Source organism: Seriola aureovittata, chromosome 12, assembly GCF_021018895.1.
Source record: "Seriola aureovittata isolate HTS-2021-v1 ecotype China chromosome 12, ASM2101889v1, whole genome shotgun sequence".
Lineage (NCBI taxonomy): Eukaryota > Metazoa > Chordata > Actinopteri > Carangiformes > Carangidae > Seriola > Seriola aureovittata.
In genome coordinates, this window is record NC_079375.1 from 17,101,101 (window position 1) to 17,127,449 (window position 26,349).

At 41.1% G+C, this 26,349-nt stretch overlaps 3 protein-coding genes across 5 annotated transcripts in view; 2 read left to right on the forward strand and 1 right to left on the reverse strand.

Moving 5' to 3' along the window:
* Positions 1 to 622: 622 nt before the first annotated feature.
* Positions 623 to 8,508, reverse strand: sugp1 (SURP and G patch domain containing 1). 2 transcript variants are annotated; one of them, XM_056390782.1, is made up of 14 exons: positions 8,391 to 8,508; positions 7,693 to 7,861; positions 7,396 to 7,499; positions 6,726 to 6,974; positions 6,447 to 6,570; positions 6,255 to 6,355; positions 5,093 to 5,216; positions 4,637 to 4,965; positions 4,364 to 4,470; positions 3,986 to 4,163; positions 3,748 to 3,854; positions 2,612 to 2,757; positions 1,373 to 1,502; positions 623 to 1,133 (listed from the first exon to the last, which is right to left on the reverse strand). In XM_056390782.1, exons 1-14 carry the CDS (start codon positions 8,407 to 8,409, stop codon positions 1,107 to 1,109), a joined length of 1,914 nt encoding a protein of 637 aa, XP_056246757.1. In that variant the 5' UTR covers positions 8,410 to 8,508; the 3' UTR covers positions 623 to 1,106. The 2 variants fall into 2 exon arrangements, with proteins under 2 accessions (XP_056246757.1, XP_056246756.1); XM_056390781.1 differs by having other exon boundaries at positions 7,396 to 7,502.
* A 1,118-nt stretch (positions 8,509 to 9,626) lies between these two features.
* rnf126 (ring finger protein 126) lies at positions 9,627 to 15,865 on the forward strand. Its single transcript, XM_056391663.1, has 9 exons — positions 9,627 to 9,780; positions 10,909 to 10,967; positions 11,057 to 11,117; positions 11,207 to 11,445; positions 12,065 to 12,133; positions 12,241 to 12,310; positions 12,662 to 12,755; positions 13,448 to 13,563; positions 14,286 to 15,865. Exons 1-9 carry the CDS (start codon positions 9,706 to 9,708, stop codon positions 14,436 to 14,438), a joined length of 936 nt encoding a protein of 311 aa, XP_056247638.1. The 5' UTR covers positions 9,627 to 9,705; the 3' UTR covers positions 14,439 to 15,865.
* A 140-nt stretch (positions 15,866 to 16,005) lies between these two features.
* The window catches only part of LOC130178983 (potassium/sodium hyperpolarization-activated cyclic nucleotide-gated channel 2-like), a 35,606-nt gene continuing 25,262 nt past the window's right edge, over positions 16,006 to 26,349 (forward strand). Inside the window, exons 1-4 of one of the 2 annotated variants that reach the window (XM_056391662.1) lie at positions 16,006 to 16,766; positions 18,434 to 19,606; positions 22,159 to 22,582; positions 24,655 to 24,816. In XM_056391662.1, the coding sequence (XP_056247637.1) occupies positions 18,465 to 19,606; positions 22,159 to 22,582; positions 24,655 to 24,816 (1,728 nt within the window). In that variant the 5' untranslated portion in view covers positions 16,006 to 16,766; positions 18,434 to 18,464. Of the gene's footprint in view, positions 16,767 to 18,375; positions 19,607 to 22,158; positions 22,583 to 24,654; positions 24,817 to 26,349 lie in introns of those variants that run through there. The other variant, XM_056391661.1, reaches the window with a different exon arrangement.

Sequence of the window (26,349 nt, forward strand, 5' to 3'; positions counted from 1 at the left end):
TCCGGCTTCCTAAATGTGAGGATTTTCCTTGTCTTATGAAATAGTTAACTGATTTTTTTTTTTTTTTGGCTTGAGTTCCAGACAAAACAAGCCATAAAATCACCTTGGGCTCAAGGAATTTATAGACCAAACAATTGAAGACTATGATAATAACCATTAGTTGCACCCCTACATCCAACTAAAAACCTCACTATACCACTAACTAACCAATGCCTTAGTTTACCTTGTACTATGGCTTAAGTTGCCTCTGACTGATGCTGTGGCCAACACCAGAGTGGCTCTTGCTTAGCTGGGATTTTGGAGTTATATTTATCCCACGTAAACCACCCTGGGGAATGGCAAACTGAAGGTCTGATTTCACTGATCTGTCACCCTGCTCACCTCTGGCTGCTTGAGCCTGGTCAACTCTTCTCAATGACTCGCTTCTGTCCAGAGCCACACAGAGATCAATACTGATGGCAATAATCAAAACGTTTGGGTAATTACCTGCACTTGGCACACAGGTGTGCCATAAACTGAAAGAGTTTATCTTAGCTTATTTTATTAGCTTATTTCCTAATGAAGAGATAAGTACAGTAGTTATAGTTTGCCACATTTGTTAAAACATATCTGTGACCACACATTTCAGTAACTGGCCATTTTTAATTGTGAACACTGAAGCATAAAATGAAAGGAAGCAAAAGTTACGTTAGAGCATAGTGAGGAAAAATACTGAATGCAGTAATACATAAGGTCATGTACTAATACAGAACTGTGTTATTTAGTTGGAATGCAAAATCAAGTCAAGCAATGAAAGGGAACAAAATGCTTATACAAAAATGATATTACCATGGAAGTCAGGTGATGCAAGTCTTTACATATTTAAAGTTGTTACAGTATTAAATTGAAGTAACAAAACAGGTGATCAGACATTTAAAGAAAACAGTCAAATGTAATGGATTTACCAATGTTTCTCAAACTTCATTACCCTCCCGCACACACACATTTCAAATTTCAAAAATTCTACTGTGCAATGGTGTCCATTTCACAACTAAGCAGAGCTGTGGCAACTGGAGAGACCAGCTTTTAAGTTATGGTAAACAAGACCAAGTGTTCAGTCCTCTACATCAGTAATATGGTCTCCGTGGATTATTCTGCAGAAAGAAAAAAAAAACACAAATTAAATTCAAATAGTATTGCAAAGACACAACGTTGAGTTGATCTGCAGCACAGGAAATGGAAGTGTCAATTTTCTATAGTTAATTATACTACTTAACAAGTATGGATTTCTGCGTACTATTACACATTAGGTAACATAATCTTCAATGGTACAATAAATTCACAGATTCACAAATTCACAGCATACAACAAACAGAAAACAATGTGATGTTACCAGAGGGTTGGGCCTGAAGCGGTAAGCAAGCATCATCCTCTTTCTAAAAGCATCGTATTCATCATCACTTTTTATGAGTTCAGCTGGACGGTCCACTCCTAAACCTGCTCCATTCATAGCTGTAGTTCCCCTAGAGTGGGACAGAGAGACACCCAAACTTAGTTCCTACTTTCATGTCGGTGCAGTAATTTGATAGCTATCAAAACATTACTGTTGTTGTCTATCTGGATACGCAAACTTAAGTATACTTAAGTATAGGTCTTTTTCACAGAAGACACCTTGACATGTCACAGTAAGAAAAGCATAGGTGTAATTAACAAATTGAATAATGGTTGATTTCCATTTAGCTGCTTCAGTTTCAGGGTCCTGGTAATGTTCATGCTGACTCACTGTCACGACTTACTGGGACACATAAATAGAACAGAGCCACCACTAATGTTATTAGTAACACCTGTGATTTTCCGTCTATGACAAGTCTACTGTGAAAAAAGCCCATTTAGGTGTAAAGATGCACAATGGCACGCAGTGATCTAGTTGCAGAGGTAGACTTGTGAGATAGTCCAGAGTGTATTGTTCACTTTGTGCAAATAAAAATGATTTCACAGTCCACAAATAAACAACTGTTGGTGGAAATAAAGACCCATAAACTGTTTCTGTTGTGTTGTCTACTGTGCCCTTTGTTTTATTGACTTGGTCATTATTTTCAGGAGCTAGTCATTTACAAATATATGAGTACCTTTATGAAAGATACTTTCTGCCTGTATTTGATGTATTTTCTGTCTTAATGGATTTCCCTGCCAGTTTGTAGCCATGTTCTGATTGGTTGATTTACTGTTACTTTTACTTACTTTTATTTACACAGATATCATGTTCACAAGGCCAAAACTGTGTGAGGTCACTGTGACATTGACCACCAAAATATAATCAGTTCATCCTTGAGTCCAAGTGAATGTTTGTGCCAAGAAATTCCCTCACAGCATTACTGAGAAATCACATTCACGAGAATAGGACGGACAAACAGAAAACATGATGCCTATGCGCCAGCAACAGCCAGGGCCTGAGGCATAATTATGTGTTATTTGATGGTGTTCGTGAGAGAGTGTCAGTGAGATAACCTCTTAAACTAAACTGAGGGAAACGTGTATATATGGACATTGAAAACAATCCAACATGGTGAAGGTCATATTATTACTGCAGTGATTTCAATGTATGGTAAACAGAATATGGATGGATGCTCACTTGTTGACGGGAGCCTTGATTCCCTGTCCTTCACTGCCAAGGCCTTCACCTTCCTTCCAGCCCATCTTCATGAGCATTCGGAAGCCAAGGTTCTCCACCGTCAACTTAAATTCTTTGTATTCTGAGTAGTCTGGGTCCCGGCCCTCCTGCAAGTCAAGAAGACTTAAGTTGCATTCATGCCATACACATTGGAGTTGCACCATTTCACTGTCTTATTGTCAATATAATTTTTAATCTTTCTAAAATCTGTTTCAATACAACTTTAGCTTTTCTTAGTGTCCAATAGGGGTCATTCAGAATCCAAGTTTGAGTAAAAAAAATATATTTTTAATTTAGTAATTAAGTAATCTAGCATAGGCGAGCAAAATTTATTTTATTATTCAGTTGATTTAACAGGGAAAGGGAAAATGAACTCTGCTTGTCATCGAAGTCTGTTTAGTACAGCAGGGATGATCTGTCTTCACAGAATACAACCTGCAGAAACTTGAGTAGTGCTACCATAACCCAAGAAATTTTATTTTTCCAAGAACGACTTTGTTCTTTGTTTATATTTACTTACGCTCAAGTAGTTTGCTGTGTGGCGTTTAACAATTACATCCTGGGTCTTATGTGACCGCTGACTTTTCAATAACTTCCAATGACACTGGCACCACACTCACCTAAAAAAAAATTCTGTTTGCATGCTGTGCTGTTTTCAACTTTGAAACTCTTCAAGGGATAAAATAAGTGTGGTTTCTACAACATTGCCAAATCGAGTTAAACTGAGTTTCAATTAAACAAGTGGCAATTATAATCTCCTCCTGGGGGTCCCTGAGGCAGAGCTAGAGGAATTTGCTGGGAAAAGAGACGTCTGTGTTGCTCCGATGGCTGATGCTACAGTGCCCCTGACCTGGACAAGCAGCTTGAAAATAGAGGCATGGGTGGATGATAACAATCATGTTTACGCATTTAAAACTGAACCCAGTCCTACCAAGTTTTGCATGGGCGACACTTAATGACTAATTGCTAGCACAAATTATACTAAAAATGTATGAAGGTTTTACAGTTTAATTGACAGAGGCGACCATTGTAGTTGAAAAACAGTAGAATTATTCATTGTTAGGCTGGAGAACAAATGAATTCAGAGTAAAACGGACCTTGAGCGCCTTGAAGGTCTCCATGAACTTCTCCAGCTCTTCAGGAGGCAGGAAATCTCCAATAAAGTGTTTCCCTTTACCCATTTCTGTCAAAGATTCTGCCCACTCTGGAAAAATAGACATTTATTTTTTTACAGCAAGGATCTATCTCATCACCTTGATAAAAAACTGATTATCAATCATCAACCTCTGCTAGTGTTACAGTTTAATAATTCTCCATGCTGATGGTCAGCCTTACCACGTGTCTTTTCCATTTCCATCTTTCGGAGACGATGCTCCCAGGTGCCTGCCTGCTGGTCCACTTCTTCATCACTGTCATATTCATGTTGATGATCTCTCATGGCCTTTTCCCACATTACCTGCATCTCTGCCATTGCACGCTTGTGCTTCATGATCATGTCATACATCTCTTGCATCTACAGAGTGTGTGAGAAAACATCACACACGCACGGTCAGCAACATATATACAGATAGTACATTACAGGGACTAATAATCCTGACTTTAAGGCGTGATTGACCAGTCATCACAGTGCTTTTTGACTGCTCTAACTAATCTTTGACTGTGAGTGGAATTCAGGTATAGTTAAAAATGCACATTCAGTTGGCATTTTCCTACCTCTTGTTGTTCTTTGATTTGTCTCTTCTGGTCCTCAGATAGTTCTGTCACTCCAACCAGACCAAGAGGCTTCCCCTTCTTATAACCAAGACCTCTCAGCTCCTGGGCTTTAAAACCAAGAATGTTTATATTCATTTATTAACAAATTATCAACTGGATCAGCTGATAGTGTGGCAAAAATAGCAAATCAATATATATACAGTATATACAGTGGAGTCCAAAAATACTAGTATGTGCACATTTGTGCAATATGTATAATACAAGTTCATGTACCAGAGAGAGAAGGTGTGTTAGGGTCTGGAACATTAATCTCCTGAGGAACAATGACGGGAGGAATGGGCAACTCGACTTTGTCTTCTTCAGAACCCCATCTGCTCTTCCTCTTCCGTTTGACGGGTGGAGTGTCTGACTCCTGAACTGGTGGTAGAGATGCTGGGTTCAGCGGTGGGGGGATTCTTGGTAATAGCAGAGCATTTGGTCGCTGAACATCTGCCCTTGACTCTTCTGCAGGAGGTGAAGAGCTCTGGGAGGCTGCAGCACGATACTCCTGTACTTTCTCTTTGTAGAAGCGATGGGCTGGACTTTGGTGATCATACAAGAAACTGTAGGAAGGACAGTAGACATTTTATGTTAGGTTAAAAGCTATCAAAGTACAACCAGGCTTTAATTAAAAAAGAAAAAAACACAATATGTCATAATTAGGAAAAAAGTCAGATAATAGTGACTGACCTGAAGGCAGGGTTGTCTCTGTTGCGTTCAGCAGCGATGGCTTCCACCTCAGGGCCACCCTCCGCCACAAACCTGGCCAGCTTCTCAGCCACCTGCTGGGTTTCCGCGTCCACTGGGGGGGAGACTTTAAGCAGCCTATCAGTACTGGGACTCAATTCACACTCTACTACTGTACCGTACTCAACTGGCCCTCACACACCACCAGTCTAGAGCCAATAGGGGATAAGAAGAGGAAGGAGGAGCAAGGGGGACAGGGGTGGTGAATGGGGAACTGTATGGATGTGAGGCTTTTATTGTAGCAAATGAAGAACAAATAAAGCCTAAAGTGAGTGGCTCCACCACATACAATATGGCTACACTGTACAACTTGTATCTGCATGTCTAATGTTGTGCACAATTTAAGACTAGAATCTTTACTTCATCTTTAAATTTTGATCCAATTAGGCATAACTCAAGGGTGAGTGATATGGACAAAATAGTATATTTCACCATTTACTGGTGAAACAGTTATTACGCTGTTTGCAGATTTCAAACAAACAAATATGGTTTATTAAAACATAAGACAATAAGAGAAAAACTGAAAAAGCCATGACCTGTATGAGCACAGTCTTAAATAAGAAGCAGTTTGATAATGAACCAGATTGGTACCTTGACTAGAAATTATTTTTGTATGATGGTGTGGCCTTGAAAGCCAGTATGCAGATGTTTTTTCATCCCTTTTTAAAATGTAACTGAAGACTTCTATGAATAACACAGTTTTACTCAAGGTAGAGACCTCAAAGAAGAGTCGCATGTGCATATCATTACATTTCAATACTTATACTGTATAAACATATACTCTGTTATTGAAAATTGAGAAATGTCAGGTTGCTCCTGTCCAGGTCACTTTTACTGGACAGTAAAGAACTGTATGCATCTATATGTATCTATAAAGGAAGTACACTGACTTGAAAATAAACACATACACATGAATTAAAGGTTCTTAAAATTATCATTTAAATAATAATCATCCTAATATATATGGATGTGCAAATGAGGTCATATTGTGATAGCTAGAAACTATACTAACAATATACTGTACACACCAATGCAATTGAATTTTTGTAATTGGAAAGGTGTGAGAGAGAAAACAGAGACAGAGGGTGAGAAGAAATAATCTTACCAATATCTGATGTATTCTCAGGTCTTAGAAAATCCTTTCTCATTTCTGCAACTCTTTTTTTGTAGTAGAGATAATCCATACTGCTCTTATCATATAAAAATCTGAAAGAGAATGATAACAGTTGAAAACAAATACATTTGAAAACACTGTATGGATAAAATACATCTAGATAAGCATGTCCTTCAGACTTACAAGAAAACAGGATTGTCCTTGTAGTCTTCCCTGGCTTTTCTCTCCAGTTCAGGTCCCCCCTCTGCCACAAAAGAGGCCATCTTGTCGATAATGAGTCTGGTGTCTGAATCCTCTGGGGGAGAGACTTTAAGCAGGCTATGAGTATATTTACTGTAAAGGCACCTATGACAACATGCCAATCACAAGGCAACTGTACCACTTGAGTACGAAGATGTACTGAAATGTCCCAAGCCATGGAGTTGTCCAGAGAAACACTGAAAAACACAGGCTTTGAATTACCTTTCATCTCTAAGAATCTGGAGTAATCGGCATCTTCTTCCTCATCTTCACCATCTGGAGAACAAAACACACTCGGCCTCTGGCTGAGAACGGGATTCTTCTTGGACTGTGAGTAGCTCTTGAACTGACTAAGCATGCTACTGACTCCAAGGCCAGGCCGCTTTCCAACAAGAATGCTCTTCTTGTGAAGTGTGTTTCCTCCTGGCAATGAATTTAAGGTTGAAGGAGTTTTGGTATCACTGGTGGAACCTAGAAATAGTAAAAGGGCACACATTACAAAAATCTAGTACTAGTCTTAACCTACTGGGCTAAATGCTACTATTATTTCTGTTACTGTTGGTTAGAACTCTTCCTCAACCAGAAAATTTGGCAGGCAATCAACACAAGTAAGGTAAGGTAATGTTCACGGTCCTGCCATAGTATTCGGGTGAGGATGCCCTCTTAAAGAGCCTCTACCTCCCATACACTGTACAGCTGTCAAGGACCTCTTTATTTGTCTTTTACAAGAGCCAAAACCACAGGGTCACAGCTATTCCATGTTCCACAGAGTCCCTGTTGTTGTGCTAAATTTCACTGCAACGCATGATAATAATATGTTACTTATGATAAAGATATGACAAAAACATGACAGCGATCTTTTGGTTGAAACTGTGTAGATAACAGAACTAACCTGGCACATTGGTGGATTTCTCCTTCTGCATCTTCATGAACTGTTGTAAGAAACTTCCATCATTTGCAAACTTGTTAGAAGAGGCTCCTTGTAGACTGGGAGAACTACTGGGATCAAAAAAAGCATTAAGTCAATGTTAGTATAAAACAATGCAAAACCATCATGCATCACAACACTAACTGACAGTACTTGAAAAACTGTAATATAAAAATATACATAAGCATATAGCATTCATTTAATATTTACATGTCTGTAACAACTTGTGGGCTTGTGTATCCTGTATGAGTGTGTCCTGACCTTGGGGGCAAGGGCTTGCTAGTGGTTTGCACATTAACTTTTGCTTGTTCTGCCATTCTGGCCTCAATCTCTTTCTTCTTCTGAGCTATGAGCTTCTCTTGACGGAGAATATTCATGTTCATCTTGTTTTTCTGTGGCTGGGCAGGCTTGGACTTCCATCCCCCTCGGCCTGAACAAACATAAAAGGGAAAATGCAGTAAAATGACAACATTTAGTTGGGAGTTGAGATATTTTCTGATTTAAAATGTTGCAGTGACATTTGTATCAAATTGATATTCATAGGTTATAAATACCTGAAAGCAGATCAATACGGAACTATAATATGTAATATAATAACTTTGCCATGTAGTTAGCCATTACAGACTGGCGAACAAGAAAGCTTATCTAAATCATTCAACAAAAGAAACAACTTCAAACAGCGGTTAAAATTGACTGGCGTGTGTTTACATGTGGATATTACAGGTTGTAGATCTTAGAAAAGACGGATAATTATTGAGTTAAGTAAATATAATTCCGATTTTCTCGCTTTATGATTATCTATTTCAGCTAACCCGACAGCTAAAGCTAGCTAACGCTGTTCACTGGTTACGCCAACAAGCGGCTACATAAGCTAGTTAACGTTTACGGCTATCCTGGCTAACTTCACTATGGGCATATTTAGCGTTGGCATCTCACTCAATTTCTCAGTGAAGATTTACCTGCATCGCTAGACTCCATGGCCGTAGCAGGAATAGGAATATATTCGAAAGCAACGCTCACGGACTACAATAAGCCTCTCGCCGTTACAGTGTAGCTGACATAGAGGCTGACTTAGACTTCCGGTCATAGTTGTCTAGAATAAAAGCATTATTCTACTAGCCAACATGACCCCAAGACTATGACTGAAACTACACTTTTCTTGCAATACAAAGTCAAATAATATTCAGCTTGTACCAGGTATTATTAATTCTGGTAAAATGAATAATGTGACCCACTCAATCAGTTGAATTATATTATACAGATAGACGTTTCCAATATCCCATCAGTATGTATCCTAAGACTAATAGTAACTCCTAACAGGCTGAGTCAGGAGTAAATCCTAAAACTAAATAGTGTGTCAATCCTTGTTTCAAAATTCTTAAATGACAGTCTTCTTATTTGCACTGTTTGATTTTGGATACTTTGGTAAATATACAACAAATATTCATAATGCACATAATACATACATGATGATGTGAAAAAATGCTGTAAAAATTAGGCTCTTGTCCATGTCACCCACACATATTGTTAAGTTTTTAATAGGCGCTATTTTATGCACCTTTTTTTTTACCCACACTCCCTTTGTTTGACTGGTTTGATGATGAATTCAATAAATAATCATATCAATACGATACTGTGTTCTGTGAGATCACCTACCTTCAGTGATGTTGGGTTAACATAAAGCTCCTTAAATACTTAATCACTTTCAGCTGGCATAATGTACATAACATACCCCTGAGAACTGTACTTTCACATCACACTAATATTTGGAGCACAGTCTTTGTAGAAACTCTATTGTGTGCATTGCATTCTCAAAATCTTAGCCTGAATGTCTTGTGGTTGAAAATAAGGGACTATCATGATTCTTCTACAGACTGGGGTCTAGATTTAAGTGTGTTATAGGAACATATCTTGTGGAAAGCACTAACATCCTTTGAAAGAACAATGACAGGTTATATATGACCTCTGTTAAACATAGTATATGTAGCATGAAAATGGCAAATAGTAAATAATAAAACAAACAAAAAAAAATGTAAATATTGAATCATTTCAAGGTCTCGTAATGGATGTTGATTTTTTTTATATGCGACGTTTTTATTTTGAAGGAAATGTTCAACCGGAACTCCTCTTCTTAGTAATTTTGTGTAGCTGCCATGGTGATGTTACGTATGTAAACACGTTTCCGTTTTCATCGCGTCTTTCCCTTTGCAAGTCCGGTCTTCTTGTCCCTCGTTGCTGCCCGTCCGTACTTACGAATTGGTCTCCTGCTTAGAAATGGCTGAAGCTCCCCCACGGCCCTGCCGGTTTTTTTGTCACCGGTGTTCAGCAGAGATTAGCCCACGTTTACCGGTAAGGTTCAAAGAGACTTGAAAAACGAGAAATTATATTTGTTTTGTCATGGACTTACTTGTGTACGTGTGTGTGTGTTTGTGTCGCTCAACGAGTCATGTCGACTGACTGCTGCTGTTCAGCTACGCTAATTAGCACCAACGGTCTAGTGACAGTCAAGTAGTAGTAATTAAGTTGGTGGGGACGCTCACGTTGTGATCTTGTGATTTATAGGGATAATATCAGGTATATCGCAGTATGCTGAATAGCAGCCCGATTGAGTTCAGCCTAACAGCTTGACAGGTCTCTAGTAGTGGCGTTTAACATCAGCGAGCTAGCTAAGAGAAGAAAGCGTCCAGTTAGCGGGTTTTGGTTTTTATTAATGTTTCAGTCAGCTGATATAAAAATTCCACTGATAGTTCTTTTCCACAAGGATTGCTTCTTGGCTGATTGTGATTATAGCGCAAAGAGAAGTGTTGTGACATCAGCCTGCCTACCACCACAGTCTGTTGTCAAGCTATTCATGGGAAGCTTCTTGAACGTTACAGTAACAGTTACTTTACAGACAGTAAGCAGGGTGCTTACCTGTCTGTGTGACGGAGTATTCTCAGGAGATCACATTTTGTGAAATCACAAGCTGGCTGAATGTACTGGAAATAAGACATCTGTGATGGATGTTACTGATTGCCGTTATGCTCTACATCAACACTAGCGTAGTCTGCACTTCATAGAGACGTAATAGGAAGGTATGTATTTTTTATTATTAGATAAACCAGTTGCCAGTTTACTAGACACATGTTAAATTATCCAAAACTAATGTGTTCTGATACAACAGAGCCTATTTGTTTACAAGGTTATAATTATCATCCTTAGTTGGCAGTTTGAAGTGTTTTCAGTCATTTTTTAAGGCTGTAGTTTTTGGTGCTGTCAGTGTATTGTGATACACTGAGAGGTGCTTGTACTATTCTATTCACCCAGTTTATATGAGTCAGGGTAGGGTAAATATAAGTAACACAACTCAGTATAACACTATACAATTAAACAGCACCTCACAGCCTTCAAAATAACCATAAAGTTGAATCAACACCTGTCTAACACACTAAACTAAACTGTATAGTATAATATGATCTAATTCTATTTTCACTGTAGGACTACACCTGTCCACGCTGTGAATCTGGTTTCATTGAGGAATTGCCTGAGGAAAGAAGGTATGGAGGATTATTGTGCCTCATGAATCTTATTAATTTGATATTTAAGTCTCACCTTTTTTGCTTCCTTCACCTCTGTGATCCTGCAGTACTGAAAATGGGTCCGCATCCACATCCTCCTCCACTGATCAGAACCGCTCAGCCTTTGAGGTCAGTGGAATTTGCAGAATCAGCTCATCTAGGAAAACATTTTGCACATTGCACCATGATTTGACATTGCCTCTGTATTTTTCTTCTAGAATATGGATCACCAACACTTATTCACATTTCCCTCTGGGTATGGTCCGTTTGCACTTGGGATTTTTGATGAAAACTTTGACCTGCGAACACGGCTACCCACAGAGGACAACCGAGAGACAGAAAACAGGAGAGAACGGGAAATGGCATCACGGCAACGATACAGTGCACGGCAACCACGGGGTCGACATGTTCCTCGAAGACAGGGTACGCGCCATGAAGGAGTGCCCACATTAGAAGGGTGAGACATTTTGTGTGTGTGTGTGTGTGTGTGTGTGTGTGTGTGTGTGTGTGTGTGTGTGTGTGTGTGTGTGTGTGTGTGTGTGTGTGTGTGTGTGTGTGTGTGTGTGTGTGTGTGTGTGTGTGTGTGTGGGGTTGGTGTGGGACACAAGAGATTACAGGTAAAAAGTCTGCTTCTCTTGTGTGAGTAATATGTGCTTCTCATGTAACGGTAGACAATATTTAACAATATTATTTACATTTCTAGAATATAGTGACATGATGTGTTAAGATACAGCTAAACATAATGTAGAACCTTGCTTAGCTAACAGACCCAATAAAGATACCATGAAGTGATCTGTGATGCATTCATTCAAAAAATATAACACATACAGTATTCATTATAACCATTTCAATAGCAAAGACTTGCTATTCCTATAATTACTTAACTATAAATATTTATTGTTACCATCTGACTTAAGTTGAGATATATTTCTGTGACCATGAAATTATAAATACGCACAGCCATTTTCCATTTGTCCAGTATAGGTGAGAAAGCAAGTTGAATTTCTCGGTTTGATTCAGCAAATGCTCACTGAAAATATTGTTTTTTGTGCTGTTTTTTTTTTCCTGATTTCCAGAATTATCCAGCAGCTAGTAAATGGAATCATAGCACCTACAGCCATGCCAAACATTGGAATGGGACCATGGTAAGCAGAAGAAACAGATGCACATTTGTTTTGTTGTTATATGTCACTGAGCTGAAAAATACTGAAAAAAATGTTTCTTACTTGTTGTTTTTCTTCTTGTTTGGCAGGGGCATGTTACATTCGAATCCAATGGACTACGCCTGGGGCGCCAATGGACTTGATGCTATCATTACACAGGTACAAAATGTGCTTTCTTTACATTACACTGGAAATAAATCTACTTATCAATTAGTCAGCTTCAGTGTCCCGAGAGCCTTTTCATTGGGGCCCCAGGAATAGTTGCATTTATACAGTAGTATCATAATTAGTAATTCACAATAATGATATTTAAATTAATTTTATAGCAATGAAATGATACCGGGCTGCACAGCCCTAAACTTTGCAAAGAAGTCTTCCTTTAAATCAGACATCTATCAGACATGTAGTGTAGCGTCATACTGGAAGAGGATGGCGTTTTATAGAAAACTTGGTTCTCACAGAACAATGATGTATGCCATTTAATGCACTTCTGCCTTTTTTCACTTGTAGTTATTGAACCAGTTTGAAAACACTGGTCCTCCGCCTGCAGACAGAGAAAGAATAAAGAGTTTACCCACCATCTCTATTACAGAGGAACATGTGGGTAAGTCCCCATATGTACATAGCTCTCACTTACAGTTACACACTCATTGTATCTTATCCAGTCTGCACCAGAAGCATCTGTGCTTCCTTTCTGACTGATCTATCAGAACAGAAAACATCTTTTTTGATCAGCATTGTTCTTTGTACTGGCTCCATGCATACACTTCATGTCACTACAACCAAGTCATCTAAGCACACCAAATATAAAACAATGCCATTTCCCAGGCCTTTAAGCCAATTCAATAACAGTATTTTCCCTATAACAAGAAGACAGCTGACAACAAACACAAAGTGAAAATATGTCTTACATTTTGTTTTTGGTTTTTAGTTTTATATCATCATTGTCAAGTGCACAAAGGTATATGTATATATACAGTTTGTATATATGCGTTTTGTGTGTATGTATATATGTATATATACACACACACAATGTGTGTGTGTCTGTGTGTACATATATATAAATATGTGTATATATATATACTGTACATCTATTTTAACTTTTATGGTTTTAGTAGTGGTAGTGAAGTGCCTGAATTTGCACGTACACTGCATAACACTGCCTGAACAAACAAACAGAATCAGTGTGTTCACAATTGTCCATACAGCTGATGCATGTGACTGAAGGTCTCACACACACACACACACACACACACACACACACACAGACAGTGTTGTCGTTCTCTGTTTGTGCAGGTGCTGGTTTAGAGTGTCCTGTGTGCAAAGAAGACTACAGCGTTGAGGAGAGTGTCAGACAACTGCCATGCAATCACTTGTTTCACAATGACTGTATAGTACCATGGCTGGAACAGGTATGTATATCAGCAGCTGTTGTCAAATTACATATCAAAGTCAGTATTTTCTTAATACTGGGAATGAAGAAAAGCTGTTCAGAATGATACTGTTCATGCTATGACACTGTAAAAGCACTATAATAACATTAGGAAACTACTAAAGAAATTATTGGATGGAGGATGTTCACTGATAATTAGATTGTATTACCTATTTTATTTTATTCATTCAGCCGCTCATTGTGATGTTTTATTTTGTTTTTGCCCAAACCAATAAGTAACGAGTGACAAAACAGCCCCACCTATTTAATTTACAGGTGACATGTAAATCTGTTGTATTGGTTTCTAGAAGAACTTATCTCTTTTTTTACATGAATATGTTGTTGACTTACAACCTGTATAGCGGCATCAATCTTGATGGCATCCCCATTCTTAACTACACCTTCTGAACTCTGGTCAATTGATCAATCATATTTGACTTGGAGTTGCTGGAGTAGCTGTGCACAGTGCAGTTTTATGATGTTGGAAAATAAAAATATTAAATTGGGACTTTATTGGAACACGCTTGCTATTGACTGATTCAAATTGAGGGCAGAGAAAAGGACGATCAGGTCATCTCTAACATCTGTGCTTCACTTGTAGGATGTCATCGATTGTCCAGAATAAGACGGTCATCTGAATGTGTTGATATATTGATGGTGAACAGCCTAAGGACTCTTGTTCATCCTTGTTTTTTCCCACAGCATGATACGTGTCCTGTGTGCAGGAAGAGTCTTAGTGGACAGAATACAGCCACAGACCCACCGGGGTTATCAGGAATGAACTTCTCTCCCTCCTCCTCCTCCTCTTCCTCCCCGAGCTCACCTAGCAATGAGAATGCCGCCAGCAACTCATAGATTTTCAACCGTCACCACCACCTCACATCTGAAAACCTCACGCCCAGCTGAGACCCAACAAGTCTTCTCTACAGCTGAGACCAGGACAGTTGTCTATCTCAATTCTAGGGGACGATATGAGTCGAGGTGAACTCTGAATGTGTTGCAGACTATTAGTCACCCACCCCCGCTCCCACCCCCCCACCCCCTGTGCTGAATGGATGCTGGGTCCAGCTCCTGCTGCTATTGTTATCAAGTGTTTGAGGAGGTGGGACTTTGCAGTGTTTATGGAGGATCCAGAGAGGCTGTGAATAATGATAACAATAATAATAATAATCAAGTGGGATTGTGACCAGAACTGGGGCAGAGTTTGAACCAGAGTGGACTGCTTTTTGATGGAGACATGTCTTTGCCACAAGGCTGGGACACATTTTATATTTAAAAGAAAAAATGTTCTTTTTTTTTTTTTTTTAAAACATTGCCTGTGGTGGTGCAGAGTCCATAGATGTGTAGATAGATAATTCATTTTGAACTGTCAGCCACTGTACAGCTAATGGATCAAACTAAAACCTTGTGGAAAGGAAACTGAGTGTATGCATCTGGTTTTTATTTATTTGCACCTTTGTTTTCTTTATTTTGCACAAAATTCTGTCTGATGTTGAGAATGTGAATTTGGGTAAACTACTGAACAAAAAAACATGTTTTTTTTGTTTTGTTTTTTTTGCATTGGATAAGTCTTTTTGGACTTGTTTTTGTTTTTATTAGAGCTTGATCCAGTGTATTTAGTGTATCTTGACAAGGTAAAGATCCTCACAGCTCAACAGTGGACACATTTTTATTCCTCAAGTGAAAAATTTCACAAACATACTTATTTATTGAACCCTTGCCCAAGACACAAATTGGGCAATGTAAAAGAAAAAAGAGTTAAAAAAAAAAAAAAGGCATGGGATCATCTTACCTCTGGCCAAATGTGTTTCACAAAACAAGTGTTTATTATTTTATTTACTGATTTTTCGTACAGTCACAATAAAGTGCTAAAACAAACAAATTTTAAAGTTTCTGCTCATAATGTGCAGTTTCAAAAATGTCATCCTACTGGTATGGCTTAATTTTACACACTTGATGAGAAAATGCTATTGATCAAACCCCAACTGTTTTTATCAAGAGACAAACCACAGTTTTACCATTGACTTGCCAAGGAGGGAGAACGGACATGTACATTTGTACTTTAATGTCAGTTGATCATTTACATGTTAACCTTATTATTTTGTTTTTTGACAAATTGACCCTGTGATATTTGAAAAAGTTTAATGAAAGGTAGCCCTGTCATAACCCAGCCTCTTGTTTGCCGCAGTGGCACCTCTGCTAGTTCCCAAATGACTTTATGCCTGTAAAACTACAGGAAGTATTCATGTCTTATTGTTTTATAAACATTGAATCGAACAGAAGATTTAAGGTTTTCTTTTGTTTGTTTGTTTTAATTTCAAACTTACAACATGTCTATGGAGCGATCTAAATTAATTACAAATAGAAAATACAAACTACTTGTTTTACGAAAATACTCATCTCCTTTAATGGGAGACACCCGTCTGTATGTGTATCAAGTGTCAGTATCGAGGTAAAACTTAAACCATGAATTAAAAAAAAGCACAGGTCAGGAGGCAGATCCAGGAAAATTCACTTAACATTTCTTGCGGTATGATACAGTGACAAAAATCACATGAAAACTCCCAAGGTGTTGAATAGGGGTTGCCAGTGCAAATAGATGTGGTGTCGCCAGCCACTGCAAATAATAAGAAGCATTTAGGTCGACTTACATGACCTTGAGAAAACAGAGGCTATGATGGAGAAATGCCACCTTCACTTGTAAAACAGATTGTGTGATTCCTTAGTATACTCGCTGTTTTACTGGTTCAGGACAGTTGTTCTGTGTGGTGCACCTCACCGATAAGGTTGTCACTTAATCTTTCCTATGTAGGTTAACACTCCTCATTGTGATTGATGGATATTACGAGGTGGTTTCTTCTGTAACATGTTTCTGGGCCATTCATACCACCACCACTTGCCACTTGTTTGGTGTTTGTTCGGTACTTGTTTTATCTTTTATCTTATTTTCATTGCCATTTCCGTGCATCACTGTGTCTTTTTGGTTTCTGTCATTTGTTGAAAACTATTTGTTACTGTCACACTGCTGCATTATCTTACCAGGATATTAAACTGAACCTTTGTGCGGCTGCGTAGTTTGGACTAATGAAGCAGAGGGAGGAAGTCAGAGAGAAAGAAGAAGGGAGGGGAGGAGAGAGAGAGAGAGAGATGACTCTCATGACTTCCCAGCACTGATGTCAAAAGGTAAGAAATTTGCAGCAAGAAGATTTGAAACTAAATCGAAGTTGAATTTTTATTAAGTTTTTCAGGAGAAGCTAGTGTGTATCAGGGATGGTATGTGAATTATTTGATTACCACCAGTTATGTAGTCATATTGCCATTGCTAAGTAGGCCTGTGTGTATGTATGTAAACTATCCTTTACATATGTGACCAAATTTAGACTCAACCAAAACTAGATCAAAGAAAATAGGTTAGCTACTTAATCTCTTCTCCAGTGACGGAGCACTCGATTATCATGGCCCATATCTTCACTGTGCAGGGACGATGCTTTGTAGCTCTGTAACTTTGGCCATAGACACAATCATGCATTCAGACTATCTTATACAGTAGTGTAATTCCTTACGACAAAGATGTTAATGGAATGGAAACGTGTAACCAGCTGCTTTTATGCTCATATGCGGTTTGAGCCAGAGCAGCAAAGAGCCCATCTGTGATGCTGAACCTGCATCTCTCTGTCAGTGTTGGCAGTACATTAACACCTCTGCTGTACTTGTTGACGCTTGTTAAAGATGGTGGGTGCACAGATTATGCAGAGGGAGACTGATCTGACTGTGCCTCTGGATGTTAAAGCATTTTGGTTTGTCAGTTGTTGAAAGAGGACATGGACAGCTAATTTAATACTGCTCTGGTGCTTTTTTGGTGTTTGTATAGTCTGGATACTTCACTGGATACTGAGGACCAAGAGTTCACAGTAGCAAAACAGTAACATTCTTGTTGCTTGGATTGTACAGAACACTTTCAATGCACATAATTCCTAACTGCGGCTGTCCATAGTCCATATCTGTACCTGCACCTCTACACTAACTAAAATAGACTTGAGGACAGAAATCAAAAGGTGATTTTGGTACAAAAATGTTCCCCATGAGAGGTGCAAGGTACAGTATGTTCCCTTTGGGCCATGAACCCAGATACAAGCACCCAAAGGATCATGTTTGAGGGCACATGTGAGGACAAATTCACCTTTGGGTAGACAAATGGACCTAGACTGGAGACCAGTTCCTGTTTCTGACCAAGCGCCTTTGACAAAGTTAGAAGCTTCTGTTGTGTCGGAATCACCAAACATTTGTTTTACACCTTATGTGTTTCCTCTGCATGGCCACTAGGGCGCGCTAAATACCAAGTATGGGTGACACCAATTCAGGAAGGTTGTCATTGAAAACACCTTCTAAAACATATGACATCATTTTGAGTTTTCATTAACACGTGGTAATTAAACTTTTGATGTTAGTAGGTTATATACTGTGTTTGACAACGTGAAGTACTATTTGATTTCGTATGATTTTTTTTTTTTGATAGAGTTACACGAGGCAATTCACGCTTTAGGTCATGACTGAGAGGCCTCAGCTGGAAATGTACTTGAACTGAACTGCGAGCAGCATAAGCTAATGGTTTAATGACATTTGACGCAGTCAAGAGGCTTAATTAGTTTGATGCTTGAGCGTCTCTGACAGGATGACTAGTGAAAGTATAAACGCAGTAGTTTGCAAAGAAGTCACGTCCACCCCTCCCTTTGTCCCTCTCTCCTTTCTCTCTCCCTCTCGCTTCTTCTTCTTCTCTCCCCTCTGTCTCTGATTGGTTTTCTCCAAAGATAATTGGAGGCAAATTTTGATCTGCTTAATGTCATGGACAGGAATGAGGTGTCACCGGCGTCTGCTGCCACCATGAAAAAGAAGGCGGTGGGCGGCAGTGGATTCGGCCACATCAGTGCATCAAGGTCTGCCGCGTCCAAATGCACAAGAAGCAGCAGCAGCCACAATTGTCTGGACTCCGGTTCTTCTGGCGCACCGAGCGGTAAGCAGCCCGGTGTAGCCAGCAACGTCGTGATGGACGAGACGGAGGACGGAGAAGAGGAGTCTAAGTTTCAGCATCCGCGGTTGCGCCGAGCCGGGGGGAGCGGCAGTGGCGGAGGTGGAGGAGGAGGAAGAGGCAGTATCAGGATGAAGAACTTTACGCCAGGAGGGGGAGCCGCGTCCTCGGCTTCCAGGAGGAACTCCAACAAGGAGCCCTGCCTTACGCACACAGAGGACGCTCCTGCCGCCCCACGGCCCACTGCTGCCTCCAGAGCTGCCGAGACCCAGACACCCTGTCCGGGCGATGCTGCCCTGCGCGGCGAGACCAGCAGAGCATCTGGGGCGGAGGCGTCGGAATCACCGGTCGCGGCAGAGGTTTTAAACGCGACAGCGGGTGATGTTTGCAACAGCGTCGCTCCAATTTCCAGCATGAAATGCAACAAAAACGGAGAATGCAGGAGGGACTCGGGTACCGGGAGCCTGCGCTCAATCATCTCCAAGCAGGAGAAGCAGACAGGAGGGTCGGGGAGGGCCGAGGACGGAGGCAGCGCCAAGCGAGGAGCCTGTAACTCGACTACCGCCAGCATGGACGGCTCGATCACACCAGGCGGGTCCCTGAGCGGGGGGCACGGAGGAGACAGCTCAAACCCCGGCGCTACCCCCGTGTCCAGCGGTGTCCCCGAGAAAAAGGACTCCAAGGTGTCCTTCTCCAACGCACCTAGCCGGAAAGCCTCGTCCTCGCTGCATGGCCCGACCCAGACTCAGACCCAGCAGCCCAGGAACTCTGTCACTTTCCAGAAGCCGGAGGATGGACCGCCAATTGTGCCCGCCGAGGATGCGGAACCTCGGGGCAGCCAAGCCAGCTTCATGCAGCGGCAGTTCAGTAGTATGCTGCAGCCTGGAGTTAACAAATTCTCCTTACGCATGTATGGTAGTCAAAAGGCAGTGGAGAGAGAGCAGGAGAGGGTAAAATCAGCTGGGAATTGGATTATCCACCCTTACAGCGATTTCAGGTAAGAGCTGGGGCCGCCATTGGTTGCACGTTGAAAGTCATGAGGGGCCCGTATGGGTCCCCATTGTCATCTACAACTTAGGCTACTTTATAGTGAGTAACCATTGTGACTCCATGGGAACACAGGCATGATTATTGTCCAAGGCTACTGGCTGCTGATTTTTCACTCCCTCCCTTATGACTGAATCTGTAGAGGTTTGAATCAATGCATTGCAACTCGCTGCCATTAATCCCCAAACAACCTGTTGTCAGGCAAACTGAAATGAGCAAAGACTGTCCTTTCAAGGTTGTAAACAAATCCTATTTCGGTCTGTATGTACAGTAGCATGTCTGGGATGCTCAACAAGCCCGGCCTGCTAACGCATCTCGACTTTTCGTTGCAGCACGCGCTCACATTTAACAGAGAGAACAGCGATCTGCAGCTAGACGAGTTCATTTAAAAAGCCATCATCAACAGATCAAGTTAATATTTGTTGTAGTATAAGCTATGCTCTGCGACAAGAGCCGTGCTGATAGGATGTAGGCTGTGTGTGTGTGTGTGTATATGTGTGTGTGTGTGTGTGTGTATATGTGTGTGTGTGTATGTGTATGTGTGTGCGTGTGTGTGCGTGTGTGTGTGTGCGCGCGCGCGCGATGCACTCAGTAATGGAATGTCACCTTGAGCCAAGTGTGCGAAAACCTCAAGCATGCTCACTGGAGATATATCCGCCTATATGACTCCCCGGATCCTGCATTTAAATCACGGATGCGCTCTTTTTTATCACGGCTCAGCACTGATAACCCAGCTGGACACCCAGCAGCTATTTTGTCATACAAATATTTAGGGAAATCCACGAGCAAAGAAGGCTCCTCGTGACTCGGGCTAGGTAAAATGAGCCTGTAGGGCTTGTATTCGACATGTATCAGTCGCCGAAATGCGTTTGGCTCGGGGAATCAGCAGCCTCTTGGTTTTCCTCTTGGCTGCACGGTTTCGTTTCAGCACCAAAAACAGCGGACAGCTCCCGTCTCTAATTTGGAGTCGGCTCGCGCGTTTGAGCGCTACCTTCACCCCCCACCCCCACCTCCACACACACTCCCTCCCCCTCACTCCCACACCCACCCCCACCCCCTGCCCAGCGCCATTCATGTTTGGACCATTTGTATCACATAACGCCGAGTCAGTAGTCCACTACAGGCTAAACTTGAGACATGTCTTCAGCAGCAGAGATGCAATTTGACAACAGGCCACTATGGAGACCGTTCTTTATCACGCAGACTCCCCGCATTGTGTGAGGCTCTCTGTGATTCTTATGCTAATGAACGCATAGGCATAGTTAAAGCATCAAAGTTGATTCAGACATTATCACCGCGGCAGTTATTGTTGTTGCCGTGGAGTAGAGGAGTCAGAACATGTTGCATAAGTCGCAGTGTAATGACTCAGCGCTGCACCTGTCCTGCAGAGAGGCCTCTGACGGACTCAGACCTCACTACTTTTACTCCGTCTGTCCCAGTCACCAAACTGCCACATCACTACTGAGAGAGACAGAGTAGCAAGACAGTCACCAGGGCTTCCATGTGCACTGCAAGGTCGATAAGAGCAGCAAATGCGATTGCAAATTAACCATAGTGTTGTGTTTGTCCCTCTTTAACAGCTAAATAAAACATTTAACATTGATTTATCGGCTTGATACTTAATAACTTTCCTTATTTTTTTTAAATTACTTCTGTAATATCTGAGAGAGCCTGGCTGTAAAAATACAGTCTATTTGGATTTTACCCTTGTTCTTATTGGAATTTTACAACTGTTTAGAAGAGGTATTATTTACCCCAAACATAAATAACATCACTATGGAGGATAACATCCTGTAGGCTATGTTTCTTTGGCAGCAAATTACTTTTTGGCAGACAAAATGAACATATTGCCCATTCATAACCCATATATAAAACCGAAACATAATCCAACACAATATTTCAACATTTTACGGTCGTTTCAGTATTTTGTTACCTTCATCAAATGTCCAAACAAACAAAGGGAAGGGTTACCACTTCAATACTTTTCTGCATATCGGGTTTTAAGAAGCCAGAGTGGAAAACTGAAGTGTTAAGAAAGGAGGATAACACTTGCCTCCGTCTTTTAACCTTGAAAATGCAGCCTGAAGATCAAATCTAGTCTCATTGTACAGGAAAAACAGTTTTTACTCAAAGATAATGCGATAAATTCGCATGAGCAGTGACAATCATTAGATTTATTTTGTTGCGTATATAAAATGCATAGAGAAACTTGCTTATAAGCTTTTATTATAGTACATGTCAGTCTCGGAAAAAGAAAGTTCAGCATCTCTCATTACTCTGCACGTTCAGGCAGCCAGAGTGTAGCTCCTGCACTTCGTTTACACTTTCTTCCATCTTGAGCTTGGAAGTCTCTTGTGCCTATCGGCTTTCCACAGCAACTTTTCTTATCTAACTCTATTTTTGTCCCCCCCCCCTCTTTTTTTTTTTCCTCTCCTGTACACCACATACACCCATGTAAACGCACTCTCATGCACACACCACAACTACACACACGCCTGCTAGGTTCTACTGGGATTTCACAATGCTGCTGTTTATGGTGGGCAACCTGATCATCATCCCTGTGGGCATCACCTTCTTCAAGGACGAGACCACCACGCCCTGGATCATCTTCAACGTGGTCTCCGACACCTTCTTCCTCATGGACCTGGTGCTCAACTTTCGCACTGGAATCATCATTGAGGACAACTCGGACATCATTTTGGACCCTAAAACCATTAAGAAGAAGTACCTAAAGACTTGGTTCATTGTGGACTTCATCTCCTCCATCCCAGTGGATTACATATTCCTCATAGTGGAGAAGGGAATCGACTCAGAGGTGTACAAGACTGCTCGGGCCCTGAGGATCGTCCGCTTTACCAAGATCCTAAGTCTTTTGAGGCTGTTGAGGCTCTCCAGATTAATACGCTACATTCACCAATGGGAAGAGGTAAGAACATGCATTTCATGATTGTCCCTGGGTAAATATTGTATGAAATCTAATCACATATCTCTTAGCCACAGAGGAAGAAACACCCAATCTAGTCGGTGGTAAAAAGGTCGCTGATTTGCCTCCAATATGCTGATGTTGGCTCATGACCAAATCAACAATCTGCTTGCTCTGAGCTGCCTGCTCTCCTCCGCCTGGAGGCTCAGTGTTCATGTTCTCACCTGCCACCTGGTGAGAAATGTATAATGTCAGCAGGATGTTTGAGCTTTAACAAACTTTGCATCCTAATTACTGTTATTGTCACACAACCCCCCTCCTTACCCTTCTGTCTCCCTGTCTGACCTGGCAGGCCCACAGGCGGCACCAGGCGGTCTAATAAGGAGCCTATTACCAGGGCAAACACAGTTAATCAATTAAGATGCCAGAGGAAGAGCAGGTGGGGTAGAGGGTGATGATAATATGCGCAGCACTATGGGGTCTGTTGACTGCGATGATATATTTCACTAATTGTTAATTTAGAGTGATTGGCGAGGTTAGGTAAGCTGGCTCTTCTCTAGAGGCCTGACTTGCAGACTTTGGATGTGAAGATAGGTGCTGTTGCCAGGTAGAGTCCCCAGACCAAACTCAAAGACCCAGCCCTGCCCTTCCTGGCCACTCAGTTTTTATGTACTCTGAGAGATGCACCTTTGTCAGGGCCCTGCTCTAGCCTCTCCTCGGACTCCTTCCTCAAATGAAGGCGAGCAGCCTGGGAGACAGGAGGTCCCGAGATGTCATGAGATCACTCGACTTTTCGTTTGTGCCAGTATCGGCAGCATGGTGTTGGCATTTTGCAGTGGTGAGCAGCGCAGTGGAGCTCGGCTGCTCACTTGACCTTTGGATAATTGGATTTCTGAAGATATGATGTGATACGCACACATACACACAGTGGTGCATGATGGGAAGTGATACTTAGCATGCATGGAGAATGAGAGCGGAGATGTGGTGGAGAGTGAGACACTGAGACAAGCGATGCCCACTTTCAAATGCCTGTCTCTTTGACATTATCAGCCATCATTTTATTTTGGAAACCCAAGTATCAGAACAATGAACTACTTTTTGTTCCTGAAACTGTCTCGGAGCTGTCCACGGTGCTGAACACATCCATCGGGCATCAACACAAATGCACAGTACAGTTTCTCTCATCCATCCTCAGTAAAAATGATTTGAAAAATTACTATTTTGTCAGTTACTGATTGTCAAAAACTGACAGTGAAAACCCCATAAAGGTTAAAGCGGCATTTACAAAAGATCAGCACATGTGATTCATGTCCAGTCTCATTCTTCATCTCTCCCTTCACTGAGTATCACTCCTCCCTCAGCTGCACTGAGTAAGAAATGACCCATTTCTCATTCCTTGATAGTAGACTCTATTAGACAATATTGGCTGTTCTTACTATGAAAAGCACCAGAACCTCTAACAGTTTTACACATCATGGATATGATTATTGCATTTAAGCAACCATCAGACTATTAAGCACAACAGAGAGTGGCTTGTTGACGTCAGTCAGGTGATAGATGATTGGCCTAAGGGACTGTCCGGTGACTCAGAATGATTGATGGGTGAGGCAACATAGACTATCAGTTGTTAAGGATCATGATGGTCCCTGTCCATCATCTTGTGTGCGTGAATGTGTGTATTTCAAGTTGGCATATCTGTCTGTGTTGTTAGTGTATCTTTGTGCCCGCAGGCTTGCGTGAGTGTTTTGTGTGTGTGACTGGACTCCGTGTGCGTGTTTGAGCCTCTGATTGATGTCATGTGTCTCTGTGTAACAAATGTCTTGCCTGCTCCTGCTGTGTTTGACTTGGGACTGATGGGAGCCTGTCCCCTCTACTCATTAATCAAACTTGTTGTAATCCAAAGGAGACTGTCCCGCCGGTGAGATAGGATTTCAATGATTTAAGTATTTGACAAAGTTCGTACCAGAAATACAAGTGCAGTATGAAGTGATCTGCCTCTCTCTCCTTGAATCCAACATATTCTGTATGTCTCACTCCACAGTTTAAACTCCCCTACCTGTCTTGTCTCGCTCCAGATCTTCCATATGACCTATGACCTGGCTAGTGCGGTGATGCGGATCTTTAACCTGATTGGTATGATGCTGCTGCTGTGTCACTGGGACGGCTGCCTACAGTTCCTGGTTCCCATGCTGCAGGACTTCCCCTCAGACTGCTGGGTGTCCCTCAACAAGATGGAGGTATGGGTCAGGGAATCATGTCTGCGCATACGAAGTCACACATATCACTCCGGAACTGGATTTACATTTTTAATCTGAGTTGATTGGGAAAGAGCTGATCGTGGTCACAGAGTATTGATCGAAGTGTCTGACCATCATCAGAAAATATTGGCTGAATGTCAATCAATGTGTTTTGGCCGTGATAAATGCTTTATTGTCTTTTACTGAAACAGAAACTCTAGTATCAACAGATGAAAATGTCTCAAATCTGTGCATGAACCTTTGCATCTGAATGAAATGTATTTTATTTTAAAGACCAGAAAATGGGTTCATGTTCCTTGTAACTCAACTTTTGTTGCTACAAAATTAAACCGGTAATAAATATACTGCAGGTCCAAGTCACTGACACAAGACTAGGAGTCAAAAGCCACATTAGTGGATGTGTAAGGCTGTTCTCAGGGACAGTGGCGCTGCGAAGTAAATACTAACATCAGCATGCTAACAAGCTCACAGTGACTGTAAACAATATAGTTTATATTAATAATTATTATATATATATTATTATAATTAGCAATGTTCACCATTTTAGTTTAGTGTGCTAATTATCAATAAACACAAAGTACAGCTGAGGCAGATGGAAACATCATTAGTTTTGCCAGTATTTGGTCAAAAACCAAAGTATTAGACAAATTAAATTTTGCTCTGATCATATTGTTAAAGAAAAGTCAGAGGGACTCTGAAGTCAAGTGGATTTATTGTCTGAAAACCATTGAAGATAATCTATAATAGTTGTTGATGTATTTTACAGGATTAGTGAAAACTGACTAGAGGAATAAACAGTGGATTACCAAAGTCATTGGAATTAATCCTCTAAGGGCCGTGAATGTCTATACAAAATTCCTCTGCAATCTACCCAACAGTTAAGATATATGATATTTCAAGTGTTGGACAGACATCCTTAAAAACATGCTGCGAGCATGACTAAAAATGAAGGGTTGTGTAGGTTAGTTGTGATAGTTATATATACTGCAATTTGGTTCAATATGATCCACTTTGAAAACAGAGTACTGCACTGTTCACAGAACCATTATTATCGTAAGTGTTTGCTGCTGTTATGATAGTGCTGATTCAGGAGGAAAAGTCGTTAGTATATCTTTCCAACAAATCAACAAAATTGCACATATCGCCAGCTTCTGCTGTTGCATTCAGTCGATGTGCCAGACAGAAAACAACATTAAAACACCAATGAAGCAGGGAGATTTAAACACACCTCTAGATCCCTCCGTGCCTCCTCTTCAGTTTGGTGGGGTGATGACATAAAAGATAAAAGGGGAAAACAGAGGGATTGAATAAGCGGGGGGGGGGGGGGGGGGGGGGGGGGGGGGTTATGGCCAGGCAGCTGGGCTCTTTGTTGCCATGTCTCTCTCAGAGAGATAAAAGCTGTTTTTTATAGGTCTGTCTGTCAGCCCAGCCTTTTACTGAGCAAGGGGAGACCACACTAACCCAGACACCAGGAACAGGTCCAAATGGGGTTTTAAACAGATTGGGTCCCGC

Excerpts from the sequence above, each read along its gene's own strand:
- sugp1 (XM_056390781.1), bottom strand. Across the intron at positions 4,164-4,363 it reads AAATCAAAGAACAACAAGAG|ATGCAAGAGATGTATGACAT; the intron begins GTAGGAAAATGC and ends CACACTCTGTAG. Across the intron at positions 2,758-3,747 it reads AGACCTTCAAGGCGCTCAAG|GAGGGCCGGGACCCAGACTA; the intron begins GTCCGTTTTACT and ends CTTGACTTGCAG.
- rnf126 (XM_056391663.1), top strand. The coding sequence starts at position 9,706 with ATGGCTGAAGCTCCCCCACGGCCCTGCCGGTTTTTTTGTCACCGGTGT. Across the intron at positions 11,118-11,206 it reads AGAACCGCTCAGCCTTTGAG|AATATGGATCACCAACACTT; the intron begins GTCAGTGGAATT and ends TTTTTCTTCTAG. Across the intron at positions 13,564-14,285 it reads TAGTACCATGGCTGGAACAG|CATGATACGTGTCCTGTGTG; the intron begins GTATGTATATCA and ends TTTTTCCCACAG.